The sequence below is a fragment of the Kogia breviceps genome, chromosome 2, assembly GCF_026419965.1.
Source record: "Kogia breviceps isolate mKogBre1 chromosome 2, mKogBre1 haplotype 1, whole genome shotgun sequence".
Lineage (NCBI taxonomy): Eukaryota > Metazoa > Chordata > Mammalia > Artiodactyla > Physeteridae > Kogia > Kogia breviceps.
The window spans coordinates 132,503,236-132,527,667 of record NC_081311.1 but is presented as its reverse complement, the minus strand read 5'-3'; the positions used below and the strand labels follow the sequence as shown (position 1 = coordinate 132,527,667).

At 37.1% G+C, this 24,432-nt stretch overlaps 1 protein-coding gene across 14 annotated transcripts in view; it reads left to right on the top strand.

Moving 5' to 3' along the window:
• The window catches only part of KCNH7 (potassium voltage-gated channel subfamily H member 7), a 455,266-nt gene that overhangs the window by 366,536 nt on the left and 64,298 nt on the right, over window positions 1–24,432 (top strand). For all 14 annotated transcript variants that reach the window (XR_010839123.1, XR_010839125.1, XR_010839124.1 and 11 more), the window contains one exon: window positions 21,325–21,750. Coding sequence is in view for 11 of the 14 variants with exons in the window: in XM_067026191.1 (XP_066882292.1) it covers window positions 21,325–21,750 (426 nt within the window). In the remaining 3 variants the exon portion in view is untranslated. The remainder of the gene's footprint in view (window positions 1–21,324; window positions 21,751–24,432) is intronic.

Below are 24,432 nucleotides of genomic sequence, written 5' to 3'. Positions count from 1 at the left end.
TGTTTTTAAATGTATTAATAAAATGCACTAATGAAGCTATAATTTTAAAGATACAGAGCAAGTGATATATAGCTTAGCAAAATGGAAATAATTTTAAATGAACTGGTAAGAAATCCTTCATTAGTTTAAGATTTATAACTTCTATTTTAAATATATATTACATTAAAGATATAAAATCTGTTATAAAAAAAATCACCTCATTTAACACCTGTCTTCATAACAAAGTAAATGATAGTTTCAAGATAATGAGTTTTTCTGAATTACTGAATGTATTAAAGGTGCTCTGAGTTATTATCTGACAGTAATCCAGGCAAATATTAATATTTTGATACAGCCTTTGATATAATGAATATGTCTTAGAAGATTAGCACTAGAAGTTTGCTCTGTGTATAAAATTCCAGTGTAATTTTGACCAGAAAGTTTAAGGACATTGTTTCAGCAGGTTACAATGAGAAAGCTGAGGATTGATAGATTGAATTTCATTAATGGCGCCAGCCTCCTTTAATGAGATGCCAAGCTTCAGAGGCTTCATCCAGGTTCTAAATGTTCAGGACAAGGCTTGCCAATTTGCTTTGCTGAAGGCAAAGAGTTCCCCCCACAAAAGGGTCTTCTCCAATTGCAGTTTTCTGCGTTAATATATTCTGGGCTGAATTATCTCACCCATTGATTGCTGCCCTAGGAATTTCAGTGTTCATACAAACTAACAAACGTCCACCAGACAAGCACCAGCAATGCCCAGCTGGCTCTTTGTCCCCCATGGGAAATTTTCTCAGTCAGAGCCTGGTAATTGTTTAGTGCAACTGCTGCAGTTTTAAGGGTGCCAGCTCATCTGAGCCAACTGTATGCACACAGCCCATGACTCATGGGACTGAGAAAGTACGTGCTGCAGGTGGGCAGGGACCTTCAAGGACTCCATTTTAAATTTGCCCTCTTCTTTGTCAGCTGTCTGGGGGAGAATACGTAATGAAAGGCAGTTATTTAAGGGTTATAAATATCCTATATACTTGTGAAATTCAGCTATAGGAGTATATAATAATCTCACCTTTATCAAAAACATGTGCTGTATATCTCAACAGTCACTTGGCTGTACTCTATGTGTTACAATAACAGCTATACTGTAACACCTGTTACATAAATATGGCATAAACAGCTGGCTTAATATCCAGGGTGAGAGGCAGTCTGGGGGGGGGAGGCTGGGAATGCAAGCCCCATTCTCTGACCTCATGCCATGCTAGCCAGCAGAAGTGTTCGCTATCAGGTCTTCCGAAATTATACTGGAAATACCCAAAATATATTTTGTTAGAAAAGTAGACAAAACCATTTTATTATAAGGCAATTTGAACTCATCAGACCTTTACTGTCAATTAGAGGCAGGAATATCCTCCTGAAAAAATCCTCCTACATAGTATTCTGTAGGAGGATTTTAATGAGGATTTTAATGATGTCACAAATGACATCATTAAATGGTGTCAACCTGCCACGTATATACCAAGTGTCTCCAGGGGCCTGTGGAATATATGATGATTAGGATGAGAGTTCTCAATGCATTAGTTACCTTCTGCCTAGAAACAAATTACAAAATCTTAGTGACGGAAAATAACAAGAATTTATTGTCTCACCGTTTCTCTGGGTCAGGAATCAAGGAGATGCTTAGGTACCTAGCTCTGCTCGGGGTCTTTCAGGAAGCTGAAGTCAGGTGACAGTCATGGCTGTAGTCATCTCAAAGCTAGACTAGAGAGGCCTCTGCTTCCAAGCGCACTCACAAGGCTGATAACTGGCCTCGGAAGATTCTCCTCTGAGGTCACCATGTGGCCTCCCCACGGGGCTACTTCACACGGTGGTAGCTGGCTTCCTCCAGAGAAGCGGCCCAAGAGAGGGTGAGAGAGCACACACGAGACTGAAGCCACAGCCTTTTTATGACCTGATATTGAGAGCGGCAGCCCATCACATCTGCTGTATGCTTTCCGTTAGAAACAAGCAAATATGTCCACCCTACACTTGAGGGAAAGGGATTATGTAAAGACCTTAATTCTCAGGAGACAGAAATCAATGGGGGTCATCATAGAGGCTGCCTACCACACTAAGGGAATTAATTCAGAGCCTCAGCATTTCTCTCTGGAATTATAGCTACTACCTCTAATTAGTCTTAGGGCCTGGTTTTGATCTCTTCCAATCAAACTATCCTTGCTATGGCAAAGTGGTCTTTAGAAACTGCAAATCTTGATATTCAGCTAAAAACTGCTAATTGTCCTCAGGAGCATGTCTAAGCTTCTTAATGGCACATATGAGATCCTTTATACACAGAGCATAAAGGCAATATTAAATGGTCTCTAAGTTCGTGTAAAGCTAGGCTGCCTGGGTTCTAATACTGGCTCCACAATTTATCAGTTTTATGCCCTTGGGCAGGTTTATTAACATCATTTCAATTTCCTCATTGAAACTTGAAACAGTAATGATACTTATTTTATAGAATTATTGTGAGAATTAAATCAAATAATCCTTGTGCTACTCTTGGCACAAGTGTATTTCTTCCACTGACTTCCGGTTATTTAGGATTTTGAAGTCTACACCTTCATAATAACTGCGTTGCTTCACAAGCCAAACCCCTTAGATGGGCATTTAAAACTTCACACGGTCTGCTCCCCACAGATTTCTTTATCCACACCATCTCCACACCCCCAATCTTCCTTTGCCCATTCTCAAACACATACACACACAGACATACACACACGTACTAAACAGACACACAGCATACATACACACATCTACCAACACACAACTATATACCAGGAGACTCACTACTTTGGATTCACTCTAGATGCTTGTTAAAATTCAGATTTCTGAGTCTCACCTAGACTCAGAGGGCAAAGGGGAGGAAATCAGCCTTTGCCAAGCTTTCTAGGTAGTTCTTATTCATAGAAAGCCTTAAAGACCACAGCCCTTATCCCACTAACTGATCTTGATGAGCATGTCTCCAAACTTTACTACTGTCGTGGCCTCTTCATGAAAAGCATGTCATTTCCAACTGAAAAAGAAAAAAAAAAGATTTCAAGATTTACTCAGATAACACCCTTGTCAAGCATCCCTAGATGGCCTCACAGCAATTGATGGATCTTGCTTGGCTGGCCCTTGGCACGGTTTATGAAAATTATTAGTTTGCGCATTCATTTCCAAGTTTAATTCATTCATTCAACTTGGAGTGTATTAAGTAGCCAGTAATCAGATTCCTCCAACTTAAGATAAACAATTGCCAAGATTCATAACCAAACACATTTTAAATGGGGTCACTGCTGAGTCCACCACTGCCAAGGTGGCTATTCTCAAGATGGAGAGGACCAAGAGATGTAGCATCAAAACACCTGAGCAGCTGACAGCGTCTGCTGCTGGCACGTAAATGTGCATGGTCACCAGCTGATCGGACATGTTGAATTACACTTAGAATTCAGTTGACATTGATTTCACAACCTTTGGTGAAAGAATCACTTCCAACCATTCTGTGACATGATAACTTCTGCTGACTAAACTCTCCCTGAAAAACAGACAATTTACATAGCCTTCCAAGCCAACAGTCAGTGTGGGATCCTTTAGGCTATATGGTTTCTCTTTCACAATTCTCTTGTGAATTCCCCAAACAAAGCCTTCCACTGTCATAGGAAAGAACTAAAATCCATCCTGAAGTCAAACAGAATTATTTGGAAATTATATACTGGTTATGGGGTAATCTACCTCTTTCCCTCAAGAGCAGATATAAGCAAAGATTGATAAAACAATGCATCTCTTCATTTGTGAGAGATTTTTCCCTTTACTCTATTATTATTCATTATTACTCTATTTGATGTTTAATATATTAGAATTACCTGTCCTCATTCCACAACTTATTTATAATGTTGGTGCCCAGTTAAATTGTTCCAAAATTTACCGGCAATTAGATAATTTTGAGTATTTTTTGCTGAGCGGCAATTACGTAAAGCCCATTACCAGTCCTTACATTGAATGAGGAACCAAAACTAGTTACTAGGGAAGTAATACTAGTCAAGATGGCAGCCTGAGCTGCCACTTGCTTTATAAGAGAATTAATCATTCCTGATCTACAACATGTACAGTGAATTACAGAAATGTGTTTTTGACATCTTCTAAGTTTCTTTCAAGACACAACATTGCCAAGTAAGAGTTCCCTAGCACATAAAAAATGTAGTGTCTCTCTTGCTATTTTCAGAATCTAGGCAACATACCAACATCAATTAAGGACACACACACACACGCACACACACATTATATTTATACACTCATCCTCAACACAGTTATAAGTTTAGCCCCTAACTACCCAGCTTATAGTGGCAAAGTAGATGCATTCAATTAAACAAAGAGAAATAAGACAGCACACTAACAATATGTAAGTTTGACTGTGCAATGCTGAGTAAATTCTGATTGCTTCAGACGTTGAGTTTAGCTCAAAGGAACACTCTATAAAAAGACATATTAAAGGTGGATTTGAAAAATAATTGAACGGTAAATAGTCTATTATCTAGGAAATAGATGCTTTTTCTGGATCCACTGCTACTTAAAAGTGCATAGAGGAAACGATAAAAATGGGATAAAGACATGCATGACTGTATGGCAGTATGCACATCTACTAAATGGATTTGGGGTAAATGTATAACATTAATATACAGTTAACTATTGTCAGGTCCTGCTTATACCCTCAACAAGAATACTGTGCACATCATTACTCAGCATACCTCACTGAATTGTCCCTACACAGAATAATATCTTTGTGACCAAAATTATTGATCTGAGGCAGCTTTCACTCTAGGATAGTGGGATTAGACATGAAATATATTTGGGCAGAAATCTTTGTACTCAATGGCCTCCTGATATTAAGTCCTGCTCTACCAAGGCAAATGCCTATCCAATAAGTATATAGGATACATCCTTATGCATTAAAAAAAGCTACATTTATATTTTGGAAATCTTCCCTCTCCTAACAGAGCTTGAATTCAATATCGGCAACACAGTAACCACTCTTGACTAGCAGAGTACATTACAGTACAAAAAATGCAGTTAACAGTCAGAAACTTAGAGTATGTTAGGGCTGGAAGAGATTTTAGAGATCACTTAACTGAACCCAAGTATTTTATAATTAACATAATTAATATGACAATTTTTCCAAACCCTGGTCTGCAGAGTGGTACTTTCCGATAACACCTTTTGTACTGTCCATAACAAAACTAGAAAGATAAAGCGGTATAATTGGGTTTTCATAGAACTAAATATACTTATTTAAAATGATTGCCTTTTATTCTAAGAGTTTGTTCTTTCTTATATTTTTTATATTAACATATCTTATGAAATGATGATGATAGAAAAAGATATTTGCTTTCCCTGACATTTGTAATTGATTAAATAAAACCCTGACAACCCTGTGATACACCCCATTTCTTTTTAATTTAACCAAACTGTGGAATCCAAGACTTGGGGAACCACTGATTTAGATGCCAATATAAAATTCTTCCATTGACTCTTTAATATATGAGACACACAAATTTATCATAAAGCAAAATTAGTAAGAAGGGTTATTTATGAAATGAGCTATGTTAAAGGACATTGCTCCTGTTTACCATGTAAAATGTGGCAAAAGTTCTCAAATGCAATAATATGTCTTTTGCTATTCATATGTGTCTCTGACAAAAGAGAAACTGTAACCGTTTTTAGCCGTATTTGAAAAAACTGGCATATTTTATCTATCAGTAAGACATAAAAACTGCAAGAACAAAGAAATCAAGGAGCTTGAAGCATGAACATAGTAATATTATTACACAGTTATTAGGATAAAGGTTACGGAGAAAGTGATACTTGTCATCAGAAGGCACAAACTGGCTTGATTTTCATTTTTTCTGTGTCACCTGCATAATCCTTTTTGTTTCAGATAGGCATTTGCAGATTCATACCTCACCCCAGGAGACATGGAAAGGTGTCAAATATCTTAGTAGGTTTTTTTCAAAGAATGTCAAGGTAATAAAAAATGTCTAATGAGATATTAAGAATAATATCAGGCAAAATGGAATTCAGGACCATTTAGAATCAAGATAAATTACCTCCTAGGAAGTTACTCCTGTGAGGTGATGCACAAAAACAGGAAGCTAATGAATCTCTGCTATAAAATTATGCTTCCACATCAAGTCTTCTAAATAATCAAGAATGCCATATTTATTTCTTTTTACTTATTTCAGATAATTCATATACCCATTGCTTTAAAGTTATGTACTTAAAAGATCAAATGTGATTTTCTTGAATGAACTACCAAAGATTCCTCTGTATAACTTTTTGAAAGAACGACTTTGATTGATAGTTGGCTCTCAAAAACAGTTATCTCATTGCCACTTCTAACCAACATTTATGTATAACTCTTTCTTAGCTATGGTAGAATCAGTCTCATATTTAATTCCAAGATTTGTCATGGCTTTCAGTAAAACATTTGGCTTATTTTCTCTCTTAGAAGGGCAGATAATATATCATAATTAAAATCTAATATCGTTTTCAGATTTTCTCTTGTGCAGGTATATTCAGTAATTTTTAGAATATAGATTGCTTTTTTTTTTTTTTTTTTTTTTGTATGCGGGCCTCTCACTGTTGTGGCCTCTCCCGTTGCGGAGCACAGGCTCCGGACGCGCAGGCGCAGCGGCCATGGCTCACGGGCCCAGCCGCTCCGCGGCATGCGGGATCCTCCCGGACCAGGGCACGAACCCGTGTCTCCTGCATCGGCAGGCGGACTCCCAACCACTGCGCCACCAGGGAAGCCCGCTTTTTTTTTTTTTTAACCTTTTTGGTTGTTACTGTTTGTAGGGGTTTTTTTGTTTGTTTTTGCCATTGTTTGAACATGGAGAAAACATTCAGATTTTTAGTAATTGGGCTGACCATACCATATTTAGGGGCTATTTCTGAGTCCTAGTTAAGACATTTTTCATAAGCCTTTTGAATTTAAAACAACAGGAAAATAATTTGTCACATAACCAATTTTCTTCTTATGTATTTTTGACCACTTGTGTTGCAGGTTAGTCATCCAGAGAAAAATATGTATTGAGTACTTACTGTGTCGGCAGCAATGGATATGGGGTTGTTTGAAGTGCAACAAAATAGCAAACGTGGTTAAGTCCATCAGGGAGTTTAGAAGCTAGTAAACAATTTTATGAACTAATTCATAATTCCTCTTTGCAGAAGTTTGACTTCTGTTAAACCTTTTCATTTTGGAAGGGAGGAAGGAAAGAAGGAAGAGAGGGAGGGAGGGAGGGGAGGGAAGAAGGGAGAAAGGAAAAACAAAGAAAAATTGATGATTTAACACCTGATTCTGTAGAAGGCATCTTGTTTTACTTCTTATTTTTATATTGAGTTGATCTATAGATATTCTGGCATTTTCTATTTATTGCTCTTCTGGGTCCCTAATGAAACTTGTCAGACCTCCAAAAAGAACAAATCCAGGAGGCAAATGGTGGCCTTCCAAGAACTTGTTACTAAAGTAACCACTTAAATGGACTCCCGCAATTAGAGTCAAGTTTTACTATCATCAGACCAGACATGGCCCAACCAAGTAAGACTTATCAACTGCAAATTTGGTAGGAAGGTCACAGTTGCTAAGGCTTCTTAGTAACTGGATATTCTCAAACTTGACGGGAAGGCATTTCTCATTTGGGAAGTTAACAGGAATGAGAAACCATCTCTGAACCCAAGTTATTTAAAAGCAAAACACAGGCCTTAGAATTAGTAGACAGTTCATCTTGTAGATACAGTTGGACACTTGGACAACACAGGTTTGAACTGTGTGGGTTCACTTATTCACAGATTTTTTTCAATAGTAAATACTACAGTACTACACGATCTGCCATTGGTTGGGACCTTGGATACAGGGGAACCATGGATACAGAGCGTCAACTATAAGTTATGCATGGATTTTCAACTGGGAGCAGGGTTGGTGCCCCTAACCCCTACATTGTTCAAGGGCCAACTGTACTCAGAAAATATCTGTCAGTAATGGAGAAAGAACTCACCTGTGCTTCAGTCAAGATGCCATCTTTGAGTTCACTCTAATTTTGAGCACATTTCCTGCTAGTCCCACCTCCATTAATGTATGCTTCATTTTCTCTCTAAACATTTCCTATTCTTACTCTTTTGCCTCTCTTTCTCTATTATTTCCTCTCACTTGATTATACATGCGTTGTGGTTCTATGGAATTCAGAGACTCATAAAAGTTCATGTCATAAGTTAGGCTTTTTAACTATTGTAGGTCTTAGATGACTTTGAGAATCCAAAAAAAGAACATGAACACATTTTCCCTAAAAAAAACACCACCATACTTCTTAAAATTTTTAAAAAATAATTTCAGGAAGTTCACAAAAACCCACCTATGTATCCCAGAATAATACACTGTGTTAGATAATCATGTGATTGCTCATATACATATATACACATTTACATTTCCCCATCATCCCGGAATTTTTTTCATTTTATTGAAAAATAATTGACATACATGACTATATAAGTTTAAGATGTACAGCATGATGGTTTAATTTACACATATTGTGAAATGATTATCACAAAAGGTTCAGTCAACATCCATCATCTCATACAAATACAATAAAAAGAAAAAAATCTCCTGTGATGAGAACTTTATCCTGGAATTTTTATGTAGACTGTTTCTGATTTTTTTCCTTAAACTACATTAAGCCTTAACCCATAGATAATACAGCAAACACAGTGAAACCACACTGATATAGTGTAACTGAGTAAACAACCAGTGTGAGATAAGAGAGATAGGAGAACTGCAGAATCTCAGAGATCAGCTATACTGATTTTGTTGCATGTATAATTTCTACAGGATCCTTAGAAAGTACACTCAAGATTTAAAACTGACAGGGACTCCACAAATACTTACTGAATTCATTTAAAAGAAGTACCCTTACTCACAGCAAAATAGAGAAATTCATATACTCTCTGAAGATACCCAAGAGTAATTTTCTCCAACCACCCATCAGAAGTTCAGTTTCCTTTACGATAGGCACTCCAAGCAGGACACTGAATGTTCCCTTAGTTCCACAACATATGCTTTATGAGGAAATCTCCTATTGCTTGCTTAAACTGGGTCCTTTCCAAGTGTTTGCTTTCAAAAAATAGGTGATTCTCAAAATTACCACTCTATGCATGGCCCACAGGCCAATATAGTGTAACAGATGTTCATAAACAAAGAAAAAATTTTATCTTATCAGCAAGCACACATAACCAAGAGGCCTAAACATCTGTCTTCTGCTGTCTCTATCTTTGCATAATTGACTTGCTCCAAAGGTCACATCAGAGAACTGGGTTCAGTCAATAATTATAATTGACATTAAATGTTATTTATCATTTAACTTTGAGCTGTTCAAGTTAAATATGCCTAAAATCATAATAGTAATACCCACTTATTGGATGTTTATAGTGAAACAGGAGTTATATGTGGAAGTTTATGTTTGCTGTCTTACTTAGTTTACAGATGCCTATGAGGTAGCGATTGCCGTCCTCATTTTGCTGTTAAGAAATCTGATACTCAGGGACATTTTTTGAAATGGCCAACCTGGAATATGTAACAGGGCTGTCTCAGTCAGGAGTCTGGCTTATTCTGCAATATTTGACAGATTATGGATTGCTAATTAAAATTGTCTTTATTATTATTTTTGGTGCCCATCATGGCCATCTAACATTTCTATTTTGTTCTTCCTATATCCTACACATGTGTGTTTGTCCAAATGAGTGGCATTTAGGCTCTTGGCAAGAAGAGGTTGTACATAATTCTCTTTATTCACTATTTTGGCAAAGGTGATTAGGATTTTATTAAAGGCATTTTGACAACTATGAAAATATACATACCCTTGCAAAATAATGTCTTCTTCTGGAAACATATGTATAGTTAAAAAAAAAAAGAACCACAAGCTTTGTCTCCAAGACAAAATGAATTGAATACTGATATGCTGCTGTAAATAAGAACACAAGCCTATGGAACCAGACAACTTCAGGAAGTTAGCCGCTAACTTCAGTTTTTGAATCTGTAGAGTGGAATAAGCAATAACATCGTCTTAATTTCCTGGGTTATCCTACAAATTACCACAAACTAGGGGGCTTAAAACAACCTATGTTTATTCTCTTACAGCTCTGGAAGCTGAAAGTCTCAAATCCAGGTGTGAGCAGAGCCGCTTCTCTCTTTGAAGGTTCAGGGGAAAATCTATTCCATGCCTTTCTCTCATCTCCTTTGTCGCTGGAAATCTTGGTCTTCCTTGACTTGTACATGCATGTCTCCAATCTCTGTCTCCATCATCACGTGGCATTCTTCCTGTGTGTCTGTCTCTGCATCTCTTCTCCTCTTCTACTAAGGACACCAGTCACATTGGATTAGAGCCCCCCTCAATCCAGTATGACCTCATCTTACCTTGATTACATCTGCAAGGACCCTACTTCCAAATAAGGTCTCATTCACAGGTACTGGGAGTTAGGAGTAGAACATATCTTTTGGGGGGGACACAATTGAGCTCATAGCAAGCACCTCTGATGTAAAATTGTAATATTTAAATGTGATAGTGCCTATCAAGCCTTCAGTAAATAATAGGCATTCAATAAAGTTAAGGGATGTTATGATTGATAATACTATAGTTGGCTTTAAGACCTCAGATAAAATTCAGCCTCTCTTGAGTCAGTTTCCTTGTCTATAAAAAATGGAGATACTAATGTTTATTTCAAAGAGCTGTTGAGAGAATTAAATGTCATAATTCAGTACTGGCCCTGGTAACTCAGGATTAACTCTCCTCTTTCTCCAAGAGATAGCATTGATAAGGTGGGCAGGAACTCTCTCAGGAGTCCAGTGTCATCAAATACACCATATTTCAAGGAAAAAAGAGCAAGGGTCAAAATAGGTTGACAGAAGACATTGAGGAGGGCAGCTCCGCTGCTTTCCCAGGGAGCGGTGGTGGCAGCTGCAGCAGTGAGTTCGGTCTTCCCCTGCCTAAGGAAGAAGGTGTTGGAGAAAGCACATCATTCCCCATTGTCCTCCTTTCCGTGAGAGTGATTTTGGGGACACCTGGGTAGAAAGAGTCTGACCGAGTGAGGTGAACATATCTATTCCTTTGTGGGTTTTTACCCCTTATTCACCCCACCCTTGAAAATGTCACCAGAATAATGAGTGTGCTGGTTCACGTGACTTAGCTGGATTTAGATGTGGCTCTCTTGGTCTTTTACAAGTTGTTAACACTGGTGATGTGACTCTATTAAACTAAACCTCGGGCTTCCCTGGTGGCGCAGTGGTTGAGAGTCCGCCTGCCGATGCAGGGGACACGGGTTCGTGCCCCGGTCCGGGAAGATCCCAAATGCCGTGGAGTGGCTGGGCCCGTGAGCCATGGCTGCTGAGCCTGCACATCCGGAGCCTGTGCTCTGCAACGGGAGAGGCCACAACAGTGAGAGGCCCACGTACTGCAAAAAAAAGAAAAAAAGAAAAAACTAAACCTCAAGTGAGACCAGAGGGAAGAGATGGGATACACTGTGGACTTGATGTTTCTCTCCTGCCTGTTTGAGGACTTTGTCTTATTAAAGATCCAAGTATTAGTTAGGGTAATGCTAGCACTGGAACTAATAAACCCCCATAACATTGAGGCTTATCCCAATATTATATTTCATGCTCAAGTAATACCAGAAACTGTATTTCTGTGCAATGAATAATTTCCTCCTCTTGGTAATTCAGTGACCAAGGTTTTCTACCTCTGGGGGCTCCCCTATCCCATAGGACTTATGGACCTGAAGCCGTGGAAGCATCTGACTTATACTACAGAAGGAAAAAGAGAGAATAGGGAATCACACACCTGCTTCTTGAAGGCTTTGGCCAAGAAGAACTATTCATGACACATGACCATAGCTAGATGCAGATAAGGCTGAGTAATGTGTTCTTGGCTGGACAGACACATTCTAGCAACAACACTACTCCATGCAAAGAACAACAAATTTTGGTGACAGCAACTATTTCTATCATAATCCTTTCTCTCATGAATCTTCTTTCTTGCCACTTTCATTGTCTCTTTTTCTTAATCTACAAATATGTCCATTCAACTACTTTGAGCGCTTGCTATGTATATTCAGGTAAGGTGCTAAGTCCCAGGAATATTCCCTTGCCTTTTTTCTCCATCCCACATTTTAGTTATTTCCAGTGGATTCCCTCTTTCTTTACAGCCTCCTGCCAAATGAGTCTACTTTCCAGAACTTCAGCCACTGCCTCTGCAGGGTGAAATATCAGGCTCCTACCCCCTCAGGAGCCCAATCCCAGACCTTCTATCTATCAGGTGACTCCTTGAATTGGTGTCTGGCACATTTATCTCAAACTGTCCTATCTAAACCCTGTATTTCTCTCTCTGATCTCTAAGGCTGTTCCTCATTCCTCTGTGCATTTGAGCTGCTGTGCCAAGTGCTCCTTTTCCTGATTTCCATTTTTTCATAAATTATGTCCATTTAAAAACAAAGATAAAGAAAATGGAGATAAGAGTGCATGTGTATAGTTTCCATGAGAAAGGAAAGAGGAGAGAAGAGGCAGGCAAGAAAGCAAACATTAGGCCAGAAAGTATCTGGTATCAGCAACAAGGTGATACCCCAAGCTTCTCAGATCAGCCTGGCACAGGGGTGGGGCTGATTCAAAATTATTTGAATACAGAGCCGGAACCGAGGGCCACTGTCCAGCTGGCCATCTGTGTGGAAGTTAAGAGGAGTTTATGGTTCTGGAAGAAACTGTCATTTTTAATATGCATATATTTGAAGTAATACAAGAGTATTATAAATGTTTAGGATATTATTTAACTTATTTCTTTCATATTCTGAGTCACACGTATTTTGAGAAGCAGATATTTTTCTTTTCTTTTTTTTTTCTAACTTTATTTATTGTATTTATTTATTTTTGGCTGTGTTGGGTCTTCATTGCTGCACTGGGGCTTTCTCTAGTTGCACCGAGCGGGGACTACTCTTAGTTGCGGTGAGCAGCGTCCTACAGTGGTGGCTTCTCTTGTGGAGTGTGGGCTCTAGGTGCACGGGCTTCAGTAGTTGCAGCACGCAGGCTCAGTAGTTGTGGCTCGCGGGCTCTAGAGCACAGGCTCAGTAGTTGTGGCACACAGGCTTAGTTGCCCCATGGCATGTGGGATCTTCCCGGACCAGGGATCAAACCTGTGTCCCCTTCATTGGCAAGCGGATTCTTAACCACTGCGCCACCGGGGAAGCCTGAGAAGCAGATATTTTTCTTATTAACATACACAGAACATACAAAAGCACAACACTAAACCTGACATTTCGCTAGATGCCTCTTCTTTTCACAAATTCATACAATCTTCACGGCTCAATCCAACACTCACACACAAATACACACACGTGTGTGCACACATACCCACATACACACAAATGACTAGATGTCTACTTTAAGCCTAGAAAATTATTTGAATACAGAATGCTGCAGTGATTCTACTACCGAATTTTAGTGTTTTATTTATTTAAAAAAATTTCCTATGCTACAGATTTGATTTATTTGTGTGAATATTTTTCATCTTTTAATTTAAATATCTGGGTAACCATCAGTGGAGCTGCCTGTTTCAATGAAAATTACTCAGGTTTTACTTTATTTCTCAAATCAGATGCTTAAAAGCCAGGGGAGTTTCAGTCTTTTCTGATGCTATATAATCTATCTGATTCATTTTGTTACTGACTACTCTTTTGATGGATAAAAATACAGCTAGCCTATTAGTTAACTGCAAGTCCCAAGAAAAGGATAAATAACACATGAGCAGACTCTACCAACACCTCAGCATGGCGTTTAACAGCTGCCAAAAGTACTGTATAATCTTTTGGAAGGCTTAATTGTTCCCTATTGCACTTTTCAAAAGAGAAGAGTAGTTATTAATCCTGGTGTTCGCACAAAATTTTCACAGTAGATCGTCATTGAATAAATAGTGCTGTTTCCTATAAAGATTTTGGTTTTATATAACACTTAACTGTTCGAGGTTAAACAAATAGTAATGTGCTAGCAAAGAGACAAACTGTATTTGGTAAAGAAAACCACATTTTAGGCTGTATTAAACTGTACATTTAATTGGTGGTTTTGAGGAAAGAAAATAGAAGTGTCTTTCTGGAGACCATGGAGTTCCCCTTTTTTATACAGTGAGGTTTCTTCCCTGCTTTTCTTTCTCTCTTAAAAGAAAATCCTTATAATAGTTCAGTTAATCATGTTTTATCTTTCTAAAGTGCGTTATTACTCAAAAGCGTGGGAGAAGCTGGCTCTCAGCAAAATGTAACAGACTGTATAGCAGACTTTTCTTTTCAATCATTGGCCCCTTAGAATCCTATTTACATCTTTTAGAACAATTAGTTACCTATCTAATATTTTGTTTCCAACAGAATGACTCCCAGGTACTGTCATAATTAATTTTAACTTTTTGGGGACTTAACGATTCATACATTTATCCAATTCCAAAGTAAGTATGAGGTGGCATTATAAAAGATGTATGCATTTAGAACATTAAAGTGGAAATAAGATGATTAAAACAATATAAAGGGAAAGAGAAATAATGGTACTGAAATTCTAAACTCATACAGTTTTTTGTAAGATTAAAAGAAATAACTATAAGTAATGAAATAACTGTCACTTTTTAAACAAAAAAGATATGAAACCTTTTGAGTTCTCAAGAGAGATCCATTTTTTCTAGAAATGAATTATAAATATGTATATATAATGCAAATATTTGCAAAAATGACATTAAACAACATAAACATTGCATTTAGTTTTATGACGAAAGAATGCAAAAACATGCTTCTTATATCAATCCAGAATGAAAGCTTAACGCTTGAATATGAAATGCTAATGAAATAAAAATATTTTAATAAGAGGCCTAACCTGATGGGTCTTGAAAAGTGGCTTATTTTAATCTAACTTGATGAGCAATATGGCTGAAGATACTCAGAGGAATGGACATCTACAGACTTAGCACATCCAATTATCTTCTTATAACGTAATTTGTCCCAGCCACCCATGTGACACAAATTTAAGGAGAAACAGTTCAAGTCTGGGCAAAGTTGGGATTGTGTGCAGTCTGTGTGGACTGAATGGAGATAAACATAATATGAATTAGATGTGCAGAGAGCAAAGTAAACATTCTGCTGTAGAAAAAGGAATCCTAACTTGCCTAACAAGGAACCAACTCAATTCTGATAGGAGTAAGCCCCCGTGGTGATATGTGTAGACCCATCCTCAATATCTTAGACCTTTCTGACTGAGATTCTATAATTCATTTTTTTAAAGTTTTTATTTTGAACAACTTAAACATATTGTAAAAATAGAGAGAATAGTATATACCCATCACCCAGTTTCAATAAAAATCAACATACATCTAACACTGCATATAACCAGACTTCCTCTCGCCTTTCCCTTCCCTCACTCTGGATTTTATTGGAGCCCACCTCAAATATTAAAGCATTTCATCCACAAATATTTTATTATGTATCCCTAAAAGGTTAAGACAATTTTTAAAATGTTAAGCACAACATCATTATCGCATGTAAAAACAATACTCGTCAACAATTTCTGCGATAGCGTGTCTCCAAGATGGCCACAGTTAATTCCTTCTTTCCACACGCATGCCATTCCCCTATCAGAATGTAAAGACTAATTCTCTACTTTTTTGAATCTATGCTAGGCTATGACTGTTTGGGCCAGTAGTATATAACAGGAGTAATGCTGTACTACTTCTACTCCTTGACTTTAAGAGGACTAGATATTTCTTTTTTTTTTTTTAATTTTATTTATTTTATTTTTGGCTGTGTTGGGTCTTTGTTTCTGTGCGAGGGCTTTCTCTAGCTGTGGTGAGCGGGGGCCACTCTTCATCGCGGTGCACGGGCCTCTCACTGTCGTGGCCTCTCTTGTTGCAGAGCACAGGCTCCGGACGTGCAGGCTCAGTAGTTGTGGCTCATGGGCCCAGTTGCTCCGCGGCATGTGGGATCTTCCCTGACCAGGGCTTGAACCCATGTCCCCTGCATTGGCAGGCAGATTCTCAACCACTGCGCCACCAGGGAAGCCCAGGACTAGATATTTCTACTTCTCTCTTGGGAGTACTAAACATCCACATAAGACATCTTATTACCCTGTTAGCTTAAAAAAAAAAAAAAAAAAAAACAAGGAAAGGTAAGACCATATGGAGAAACCATATATATGTAAATATAATTATTATATTATATTATATTACATTATATATAGAGAGACCCATTTGTTCCAGCATCTTGAGTGAACCATGCCTTCGAACTGTTCACACCAAGGTACTGGACATGTGAGAGAATCCTTCCTGGATTCTCCATACAAGCTCAGCCACCAACTAATTATGACTGAGAGACCCCAATTGACACTGTGTGGGACAGAAGAATGGCCCAGCCAAGCCCTGCCTAAACTTTTCATCCATATAATAATGAATAATAAAATAACTATTGTTTTAGTGGTGGCTTAGTTTATTCTAAGGAGAAGATAACTGAAACAATACCTTAATATTATCAACATCCAGGCAGTGTTCAACTTTCTCCAATTGGTTCATATATGTTTTGGTTATATTTGGTTCATCAGATTCAAGATTTAAACAAGCAACTCAAGAACACTAAAAAATAATGAAATTACTCTATGTAAATATTTCCCATTTTATTGGCTACTTTTATAGAAAGTATCTGATGTGATATGGTAGCTCTGTATGGATAGGTTATTTGAGCAAAGATTACTGTCCCCATCACACAGATGATAAGAAAAAGATCCGAAGAGATTAAATGATTTACCAGAAAAATTGTATCCAGAATTTAAACCCAGATTTTCAAATTTAAAATTCAGAGCTCTTTCCCTTATTCCAAACCTGGTTGAGCCTTCAAATATTGTAATTACCACGATTGGCTCTAATAAGACTCATTATTGGAACCATAAAGAAACAAATGTTTCTCCACTCCTCAATCTTACACCCAGAGATGAATTTATTTCTGAAATGTGTCCTTCCTCTCTGTCTCTGCCACCTGATCCCTAGTACAGGATTTCCTGATCTCTCCTCATTTATCTATGTTTCTTAGTACCAAAGTCTTAAGTGATCTCTAAGCCTCTGGTCCTACCCCTCTTTGCTTTCTCCTCCATTCCACTGTCAGATGCATTTATTTGCAACTAAACTTGGTCACCTCAACTTCCTTGCCTAGTCAACTTTAACAATTCTCAAACCAACGACCACAGAAAGGAATATTCTCAAATGTCCATGAGTGCTCCTGGAAAATCTTAAAACTTCGTCTCTCTTGGTAAAACCTAAAACAGTACAGTAATCTTCTGAATCAATAAGATAATCACTTAATAACAGAGTACTGCCATCTACCTGATTTCAGTGCCTATGATAGCATGTGGATTTACGAGACTTCATGATACCAAAACATGCTGTATAAATAAGTTTTTGAAGTCATTTGGCTAATAAAATTCGTGACGGAATTGAGTGATCATATAACACAGGTATAGCCATGAAGAAGCTTAAGAACCTATATCATAAGGTTTGTTACCATACCAGTTACTAAAAATGCATTGTCAAAACACACTCCATTGTTGTATGTACCAAATTTCAGTGGCTCAGTATCAATAGGTATGTTGGAATTTAACAAATGAACTATATTTCTGATCCCAGTTCCAGAGATAATTTGATTAGATAACTACTTAATATAGAATTCAATAATGCCTCAAAGTCAACTCCAAGTAAATAAAAAACTTTTAGAGTATCAAGTAGCACCATTTAAATGGGCTTTCGAAGCCTAGTAGGAGCATAATTTGAATTAAATATTAGATTAGATTATCCTAATACAGCAATAAAATCTTTGAAGTTTGTAATTCTATTTTGACTACATACTTTTTGCAGAAAAAACATTGAGGTTAGAAGAGAGAAACTTATTTTACCTATTAGATCAAACCACACATAATAGCCAAAGTTCAACCATTTTTGACCTACAGATCTGTCAAATATTGAATTAGTGATGGTATTATGAATTCACTGGTTTTGCAAATATTTTTGTAAATCATTTGTTTTCATTATTTGTCCTTGTGTTAGTTCACTAGGGCTACTGTAACAAAATACCACAAAGTGGGTGGCTTAAAACAATGAAAGCTTATTCTCTCACAATTCTGGAGCCCAGGAGTCCAAAGTCACGGTATTGGCAATGTTGGTTCCTTCTGGAGTTTCCGGGGGAGAATTTGTTTCATGCTTCTCTTCTAGATTCTGGGGGCTGCCAGCAATCCTTGGTGTTCCTTGGCTTGCATCTGTATCTGTATTCATTCTCCCTGTTTGTCTTTGCGGCATTCTCCCTGTGAGTCTTCGTGTCTCTGTATCCAAATTTCCCTTTTTTTATAAGAACTCCAGTTATTGCATCAGGGCCCACCCCAAGCCACTGGAACCTCATTTTTATTTTTTTTTTTTTTTTTTTTTTTTTTTTTTGCGGTATACGGGCCTCTCACTGTTGTGGCCTCTCCCGTTGCGGAGCACAGGCTCCGGACGCACAGGCTCAGCGGCCATGGCTCACGGGCCCAGCCGCTCCGCGGCATGTGGGATCTTCCCGGACCAGGGCACGAACCCGTGTCTCCTGCATCGGCAGGCGGATTCTCAACCACTGCGCCACCAGGGAAGCCCTGAACCTCATTTTTATTTGATTACATCTACAAAGGTGCTATTTCCAAATAAGGTCACATTCACAGGGATTAGGACCTCAACGTATCTTTGGGGTCCACAATTCAGCCCACAAGAGTCATAGTAAGATGTGTAAGCTTGAAAAGTTTCAACCTAGTTTTATTTTTGTACATATTTACCTAACACTATAAATAAGAATGATATAATCATCATTGGAGTTCTGCCCTAAGTATCTTTCCCGTCAAAAGGAGTCTGTATTTTATTCAAACGTGAGCAATGCTAACCTAAAGAAGAAAGCCTGAGATCTCTGTCATGTCACATTAGGTCTTTTGCTGCTATCCTCCACCACCACTCCCTTGCATTTAATCCATCAGCAACATAAGGCAGCTTATAATTCCTGAACACACAGCACATTGTTTTATGCCCCCACCTTTGTTCATTCTGTTTCCTCTGCCTGTAATGACCTTCCCATTCCAACTTCATCACCCCCTACCACTTCCTACTCGAAATCTCAGTTCAAGTGCCATCTTCGCCTAAAACTCCCCTATGATGACACCCTGCAGCGCTACCACCAACCCCAGGAGCTGAGTGAACCTCAGCAAGGCTCTCATTTTCTTCCTCGTCTCTCTACCAATAGGCAATAAACTCTGTGATTTCAGGGACAGTGTCTTCCCAGTTTTTCAGTCTCCACTCTTAGCACAACAGTCTTCTAACTGTTAAATGAATGTTTGCATATGTGGGATGGAAAGAGTTCCACCCACAGTTTTTACTTCTCAAGGGTAACTCCAAGGTGCTGGATGTATTCTAACTTATACTTCTGCTAAAACAAGTATTCAAATAGTCCCATCAGAGGTATGAAAATTAATCAGGAAGCAAGCTCAGACAATATCCCCATATTTAGAAATAAATTTTTTTGTTCTCTTTGGATGATTATATACTCTTTATTTTTAATGAGAGAAATTAGTGACTTCAGGGATTTGGGAAGATCTCAAAAATTTAGTCATGTTGCCAGAGTACACTAAGTGCATAGAGAATAGGAGAAGGAACTGAAAGATAGAATGGGTCCATATTTTAGATGACTTTGAGAGCCAAAATAAGGTTTTGGATTTTACTTTCTACATACTGAGCAGTCCCCGGTTTTTGAGAAAGGAACGTTACATAATGACATCTTACAAGATGATCCATTCCTTCCAAACCAAAATATCATACTTTGGTTACTATATTAAGCATAACAGGATAGAGTTCCATCAGTCTGTACTTATCAGTTGATAGATTATCCAAACATTATTCTTATTTGGATATTGGGAGTTAGATATAGATATAGATACAGATATAGATATAGATCTTGGATTCTAAGGATTTTTAGTATTTTATAAACAGTGAAGTCACTTATTTTCCAGAGTTCTCTTTGACTAATAATTCCTGTCATTTCTCACAATTTAAAATAATATTCCTTTTCCACCATATAATTGTAGTTCATATTTACTCTGGGCTTTACTCTCAATTCTTTATTATTTTTTTCAAAGCTAATTAAATCAGTTTAGCTGTTATCTAAAAACAGCTTTGTCTATTTTAACTGAACTAAGGTTATATTTAAAAGTCATGTTTTACTACATTTGGGATTATTTAACTTCTCAAATTCTTTTTAAGATAAGAATGGTAACTCATATGTGAAAAAATGTATGGTATATGACAATGAAAATGAGAATCAAAATTGAAATTTGCTGTGATAATTTATTATTATAATCAAGTTAAAATCTGCATGGAAATTTTCTACTGGGTAGTGTCACAATTCAAGTTTAGCTCTTATTTTTTTCACATAAACTAAAACTCTGAAAGATTATTTTAGTCTACCCAAATGCTTTATTAAGTAGAATAAATCTTAGAGTACCCCTTGATGGGTAAGAATCTTGCAGCCTCTCCAGATCAATATTCTGAATATCTCCTTACACCGTTCTTTCCACATGGTTCTTTAAATGTGATGAAGGAGTTCAGGTGAAAGTATATTTGTCCCAGAATATAAAATACTCCTTCAACCTTTTAGGAAAAAGTCTCCTTTGTGTTTATTTTAATCCCATGTCCCTTTTTTTCTAATGTTAAAAACAGATTTGCAGGTGGGAAATTTTAATTAAAGATTTGAATGAGTTGAGTTTAATTTATCAAAGTTTAATTATAAATTAAATATATATAAATTAAATATGACCATGAATCCAAGTAGACTGTTTCTAATCATTACAGACAATCCTTTCTTAGGTTTGAAAACAATTATTCATGTATTAAACTGATTTTATGATTTTCTAAAAACTGCTACGTATTTTTATTTCTGAGTAGTAGTATGTTCCAAAGGAACCAGTAACCCATTCCTTAGTATCTCAGTGACAATATTCACTATTTTTTAGTGAAAATTATATTTATCAAGAAATACCAATGAGGTTTTCTGGGGTCAAATATACTGGATGGTAGGGGCTTATATGGGTTCCTTTAAATGTACATACTTCACAATTCCATGATTTTTTTCTAGAAGATTTTTCTGTATATTATCTTAATATTTTTATAGATTTGGAGATTAAATAATCACATTTTTTATGTAGTGTATGATTCTCTTTTCTGTATTCAGGTTCTCTCTTTAGGAGCAGACGTCCTACCAGAATATAAACTGCAGACACCACGCATCAACAAGTTTACAATATTGCACTACAGTCCTTTCAAGGCCGTCTGGGATTGGCTTATTCTGCTGTTGGTCATATACACTGCTATATTCACTCCATACTCTGCAGCCTTTCTCCTCAATGACAGAGAAGAACAGAAAAGACGAGAATGTGGCTATTCCTGTAGCCCTTTGAATGTGGTAGACTTGATTGTGGATATTATGTTTATCATAGATATTCTAATAAACTTCAGAACAACATATGTAAATCAAAATGAAGAAGTGGTAAGTGATCCAGCCAAAATAGCAATACACTACTTCAAAGGCTGGTTCCTGATTGACATGGTTGCAGCTATTCCTTTTGACTTGCTGATTTTTGGATCTGGTTCTGATGAGGTAAGAACTGCTTAAGAATCTTATTTTCTGAAAGATTGAAGTTATAAAAGTGAAGCTATTTTAACTGCAAAAAAAGCGGTTGCTTTACAAACTTTCTGTATCACACAGATGAAATGCATTTTCAATTGGAAATGCTATAAAATGAAATGGAACGTTTTTGCCATTGCAAATAATTCACAATTCTTTCTATTTTTGCTAAGAAATAGTAAAGACTATTTATCTTTGAAACAACAAATTAAACTTTGAGACAAGTGTTTCATAGCACATAGCACATTCCCAGAATGTATAATTTCTACATATTAACTTTATGGATATAAAACTGTCAAAGATGAAGATGCCTCTTTCTTTCTTAACTCATAATTGTGGTTTGCAAGAGCAAGGATTTGTTTTATGTTCAAATTATGTGTAAGAGGCATCTTCTGAAATGTTTTATTCAAAACTCTCTCTTAAATAATACCTAGGTTGGAAAATACTTCTTGTGTCCCCACTATCTTATAAAGTTGGAAATTTCTTAAAAATATTATTTCACCCTATTATTTCTTATTTTAAATATTTACTTATTTATTTGGCTGCGCCAGGTCTTAGTTGCAGCATGAGGGTTCTTCATTGCCCCACACGGGATCTTAGTTGTGGCATGTGAACTCTAAGTCGCGGCGTGTGGGATCTAGTTCCCTGACCAGGGATTAAACCTGGGCCCCCTGCATTGGGAGCGCAGAGTCTTAGCCACTGGACCACCAGGAAAGTCCCCTAAAGTTGGAAATTTTAAGGAAATCTGACAAGTGGATGTGCATTTTCTGGATAGAAAGTCCATATTTTTAATCAGATTCTTCTCAAAGGGTTCTTTGATCTAAAACAAGTTATGTTCTCCTAAAATCTCCTCCAATTTATTGCACTAATTTTTTGTAAATAAATTTCCTGGATTCTATAGCAAAGTTTTACAGGAGGTGTGAAAGTGGGTCTAAGGGATTAGATTGAGAAAGATAACCTGGGTGTGCTGAATGTTTAAAATTCAGGGTCAGGAATTCCCTGGTGGTCCAGTGGTTAGGACTCTGTGCTTTCACTGCCCTGGTCCTGGGTTCAGTCCTTGGTCATGAACTGAGATCCCACAAACCACGCAGCGTGGCCAAAAAAAAAAAAAACCTAAAATTCAGCGTCCTTTTCTACCTAAGCATCAGTCAGTTACTCACCATCGTTTTGGTTTTTTTTCAAGAGGAGATCAAATATCATAAATGCCCTCTGCAGATGGTTACTCCATGACCAATTAGCACTTGAGGACAAGAGAATCCTCCTCAGCCAAGGGAAACAATAGATTTAGAAGTAAATTCTCTCCCACAGAACATGCCCATCAAACTGTGGATGAATCAAGAGCAGGGTAATGGACCAATATATTCTTCCTGGATTCTACAAACCTTAGACAAAGTCTCAAACTTGACTTTCCGCATCTATAAGGATGATAATATTACTTTCCCTGCTTAGGTTTTTTTTTCTTAATTTGAGACTCTAATGAGATAATATATGTAAAACTCTAGCAAAATACTCAAAAAAGGTCAGCTGCTGTTAAACTAGTTGAACTCTTAATGTTAGATATTCCTAACTTTGGTTTTTAATTAAAAGGCAAGAAAGTGAAATACTTCTTTATCAATATTTATCTTTATGAGTTTCTTACTATGGGTGAATCCATGTAATTACACCAAATAAGTTCTTATTGATAAATAGAGTAAAACCTCACTTTCAAATTTTAAAATATATACACCAACAGCAAATTAAATTTCAGCTTTGTGAAATGAAAGAATGGGTAAACAATAAATAGGCAAACAGGATTGTTAGGGGAAGTTGATTTACCAATGATATTTAATCAATAGCAATCAAACAAGTGAGTATTAGAATATGCTAATTATTCTAAGATGCAGCACTTGATCCATTTAATTTCAGTTACTGTACCATCACTTGAAAATAAAAGTTTATTAAAATATGTAATTCAAGTAATCACTGTTTCAGACAGAACTTCAAGAGAGCTGAAACAAGAGAAAATTTATGTGACTCACATTAATATAGGGTGAAATAGTCTTGGGGAAAAATGGTGTCTGGATCATCTTTCTCATGTAGCATAAAGGAAAAGATGAAGTTTCCCTCAAGTAAAGCAATTCCAGTTCTTCACTCTGATATGCATAGTTTCCCCAACTCCTCCCTGTTTCCAAAGCTGCTCCTCTCTCTTTTGAAATGTGATATGATATGGGAAGGATCCTGGCTTTGGAGTCAGACACACCTGGGTTTGATTCACCTTTGTGCCTCTTACTTGCCGTATTTAGCAAGATATTTAATTCATTTAGGACTTTATTTCTTTTCTGTAAAATGGTGAGAGGTAGGTTCTTGTGATTTCTAAAAATAAAACAGCATATATGAAGAGACTAGACCAGTAGCAGGTAGGTAGTACTTACCAAGGGTGACTTCTTTTCTCCCTCCCATCCCTTTGGATTAAAGTCCCTGTTTCTTAATGAAGTCTTCCTTTAAAAACGTACATGTTACCACATTAATCCATAAATATCTAAATTATTCAACAAGGTTTACTGAGTAGATTTACTGATAGACATTATCGTATAGTAGTTATTAGATTAACTAGTTGCAGCTAGGAATCCTGAAGAAAGAGGCAAAAATGTTTTGAGGGCAGTTACTGTCTTGCAA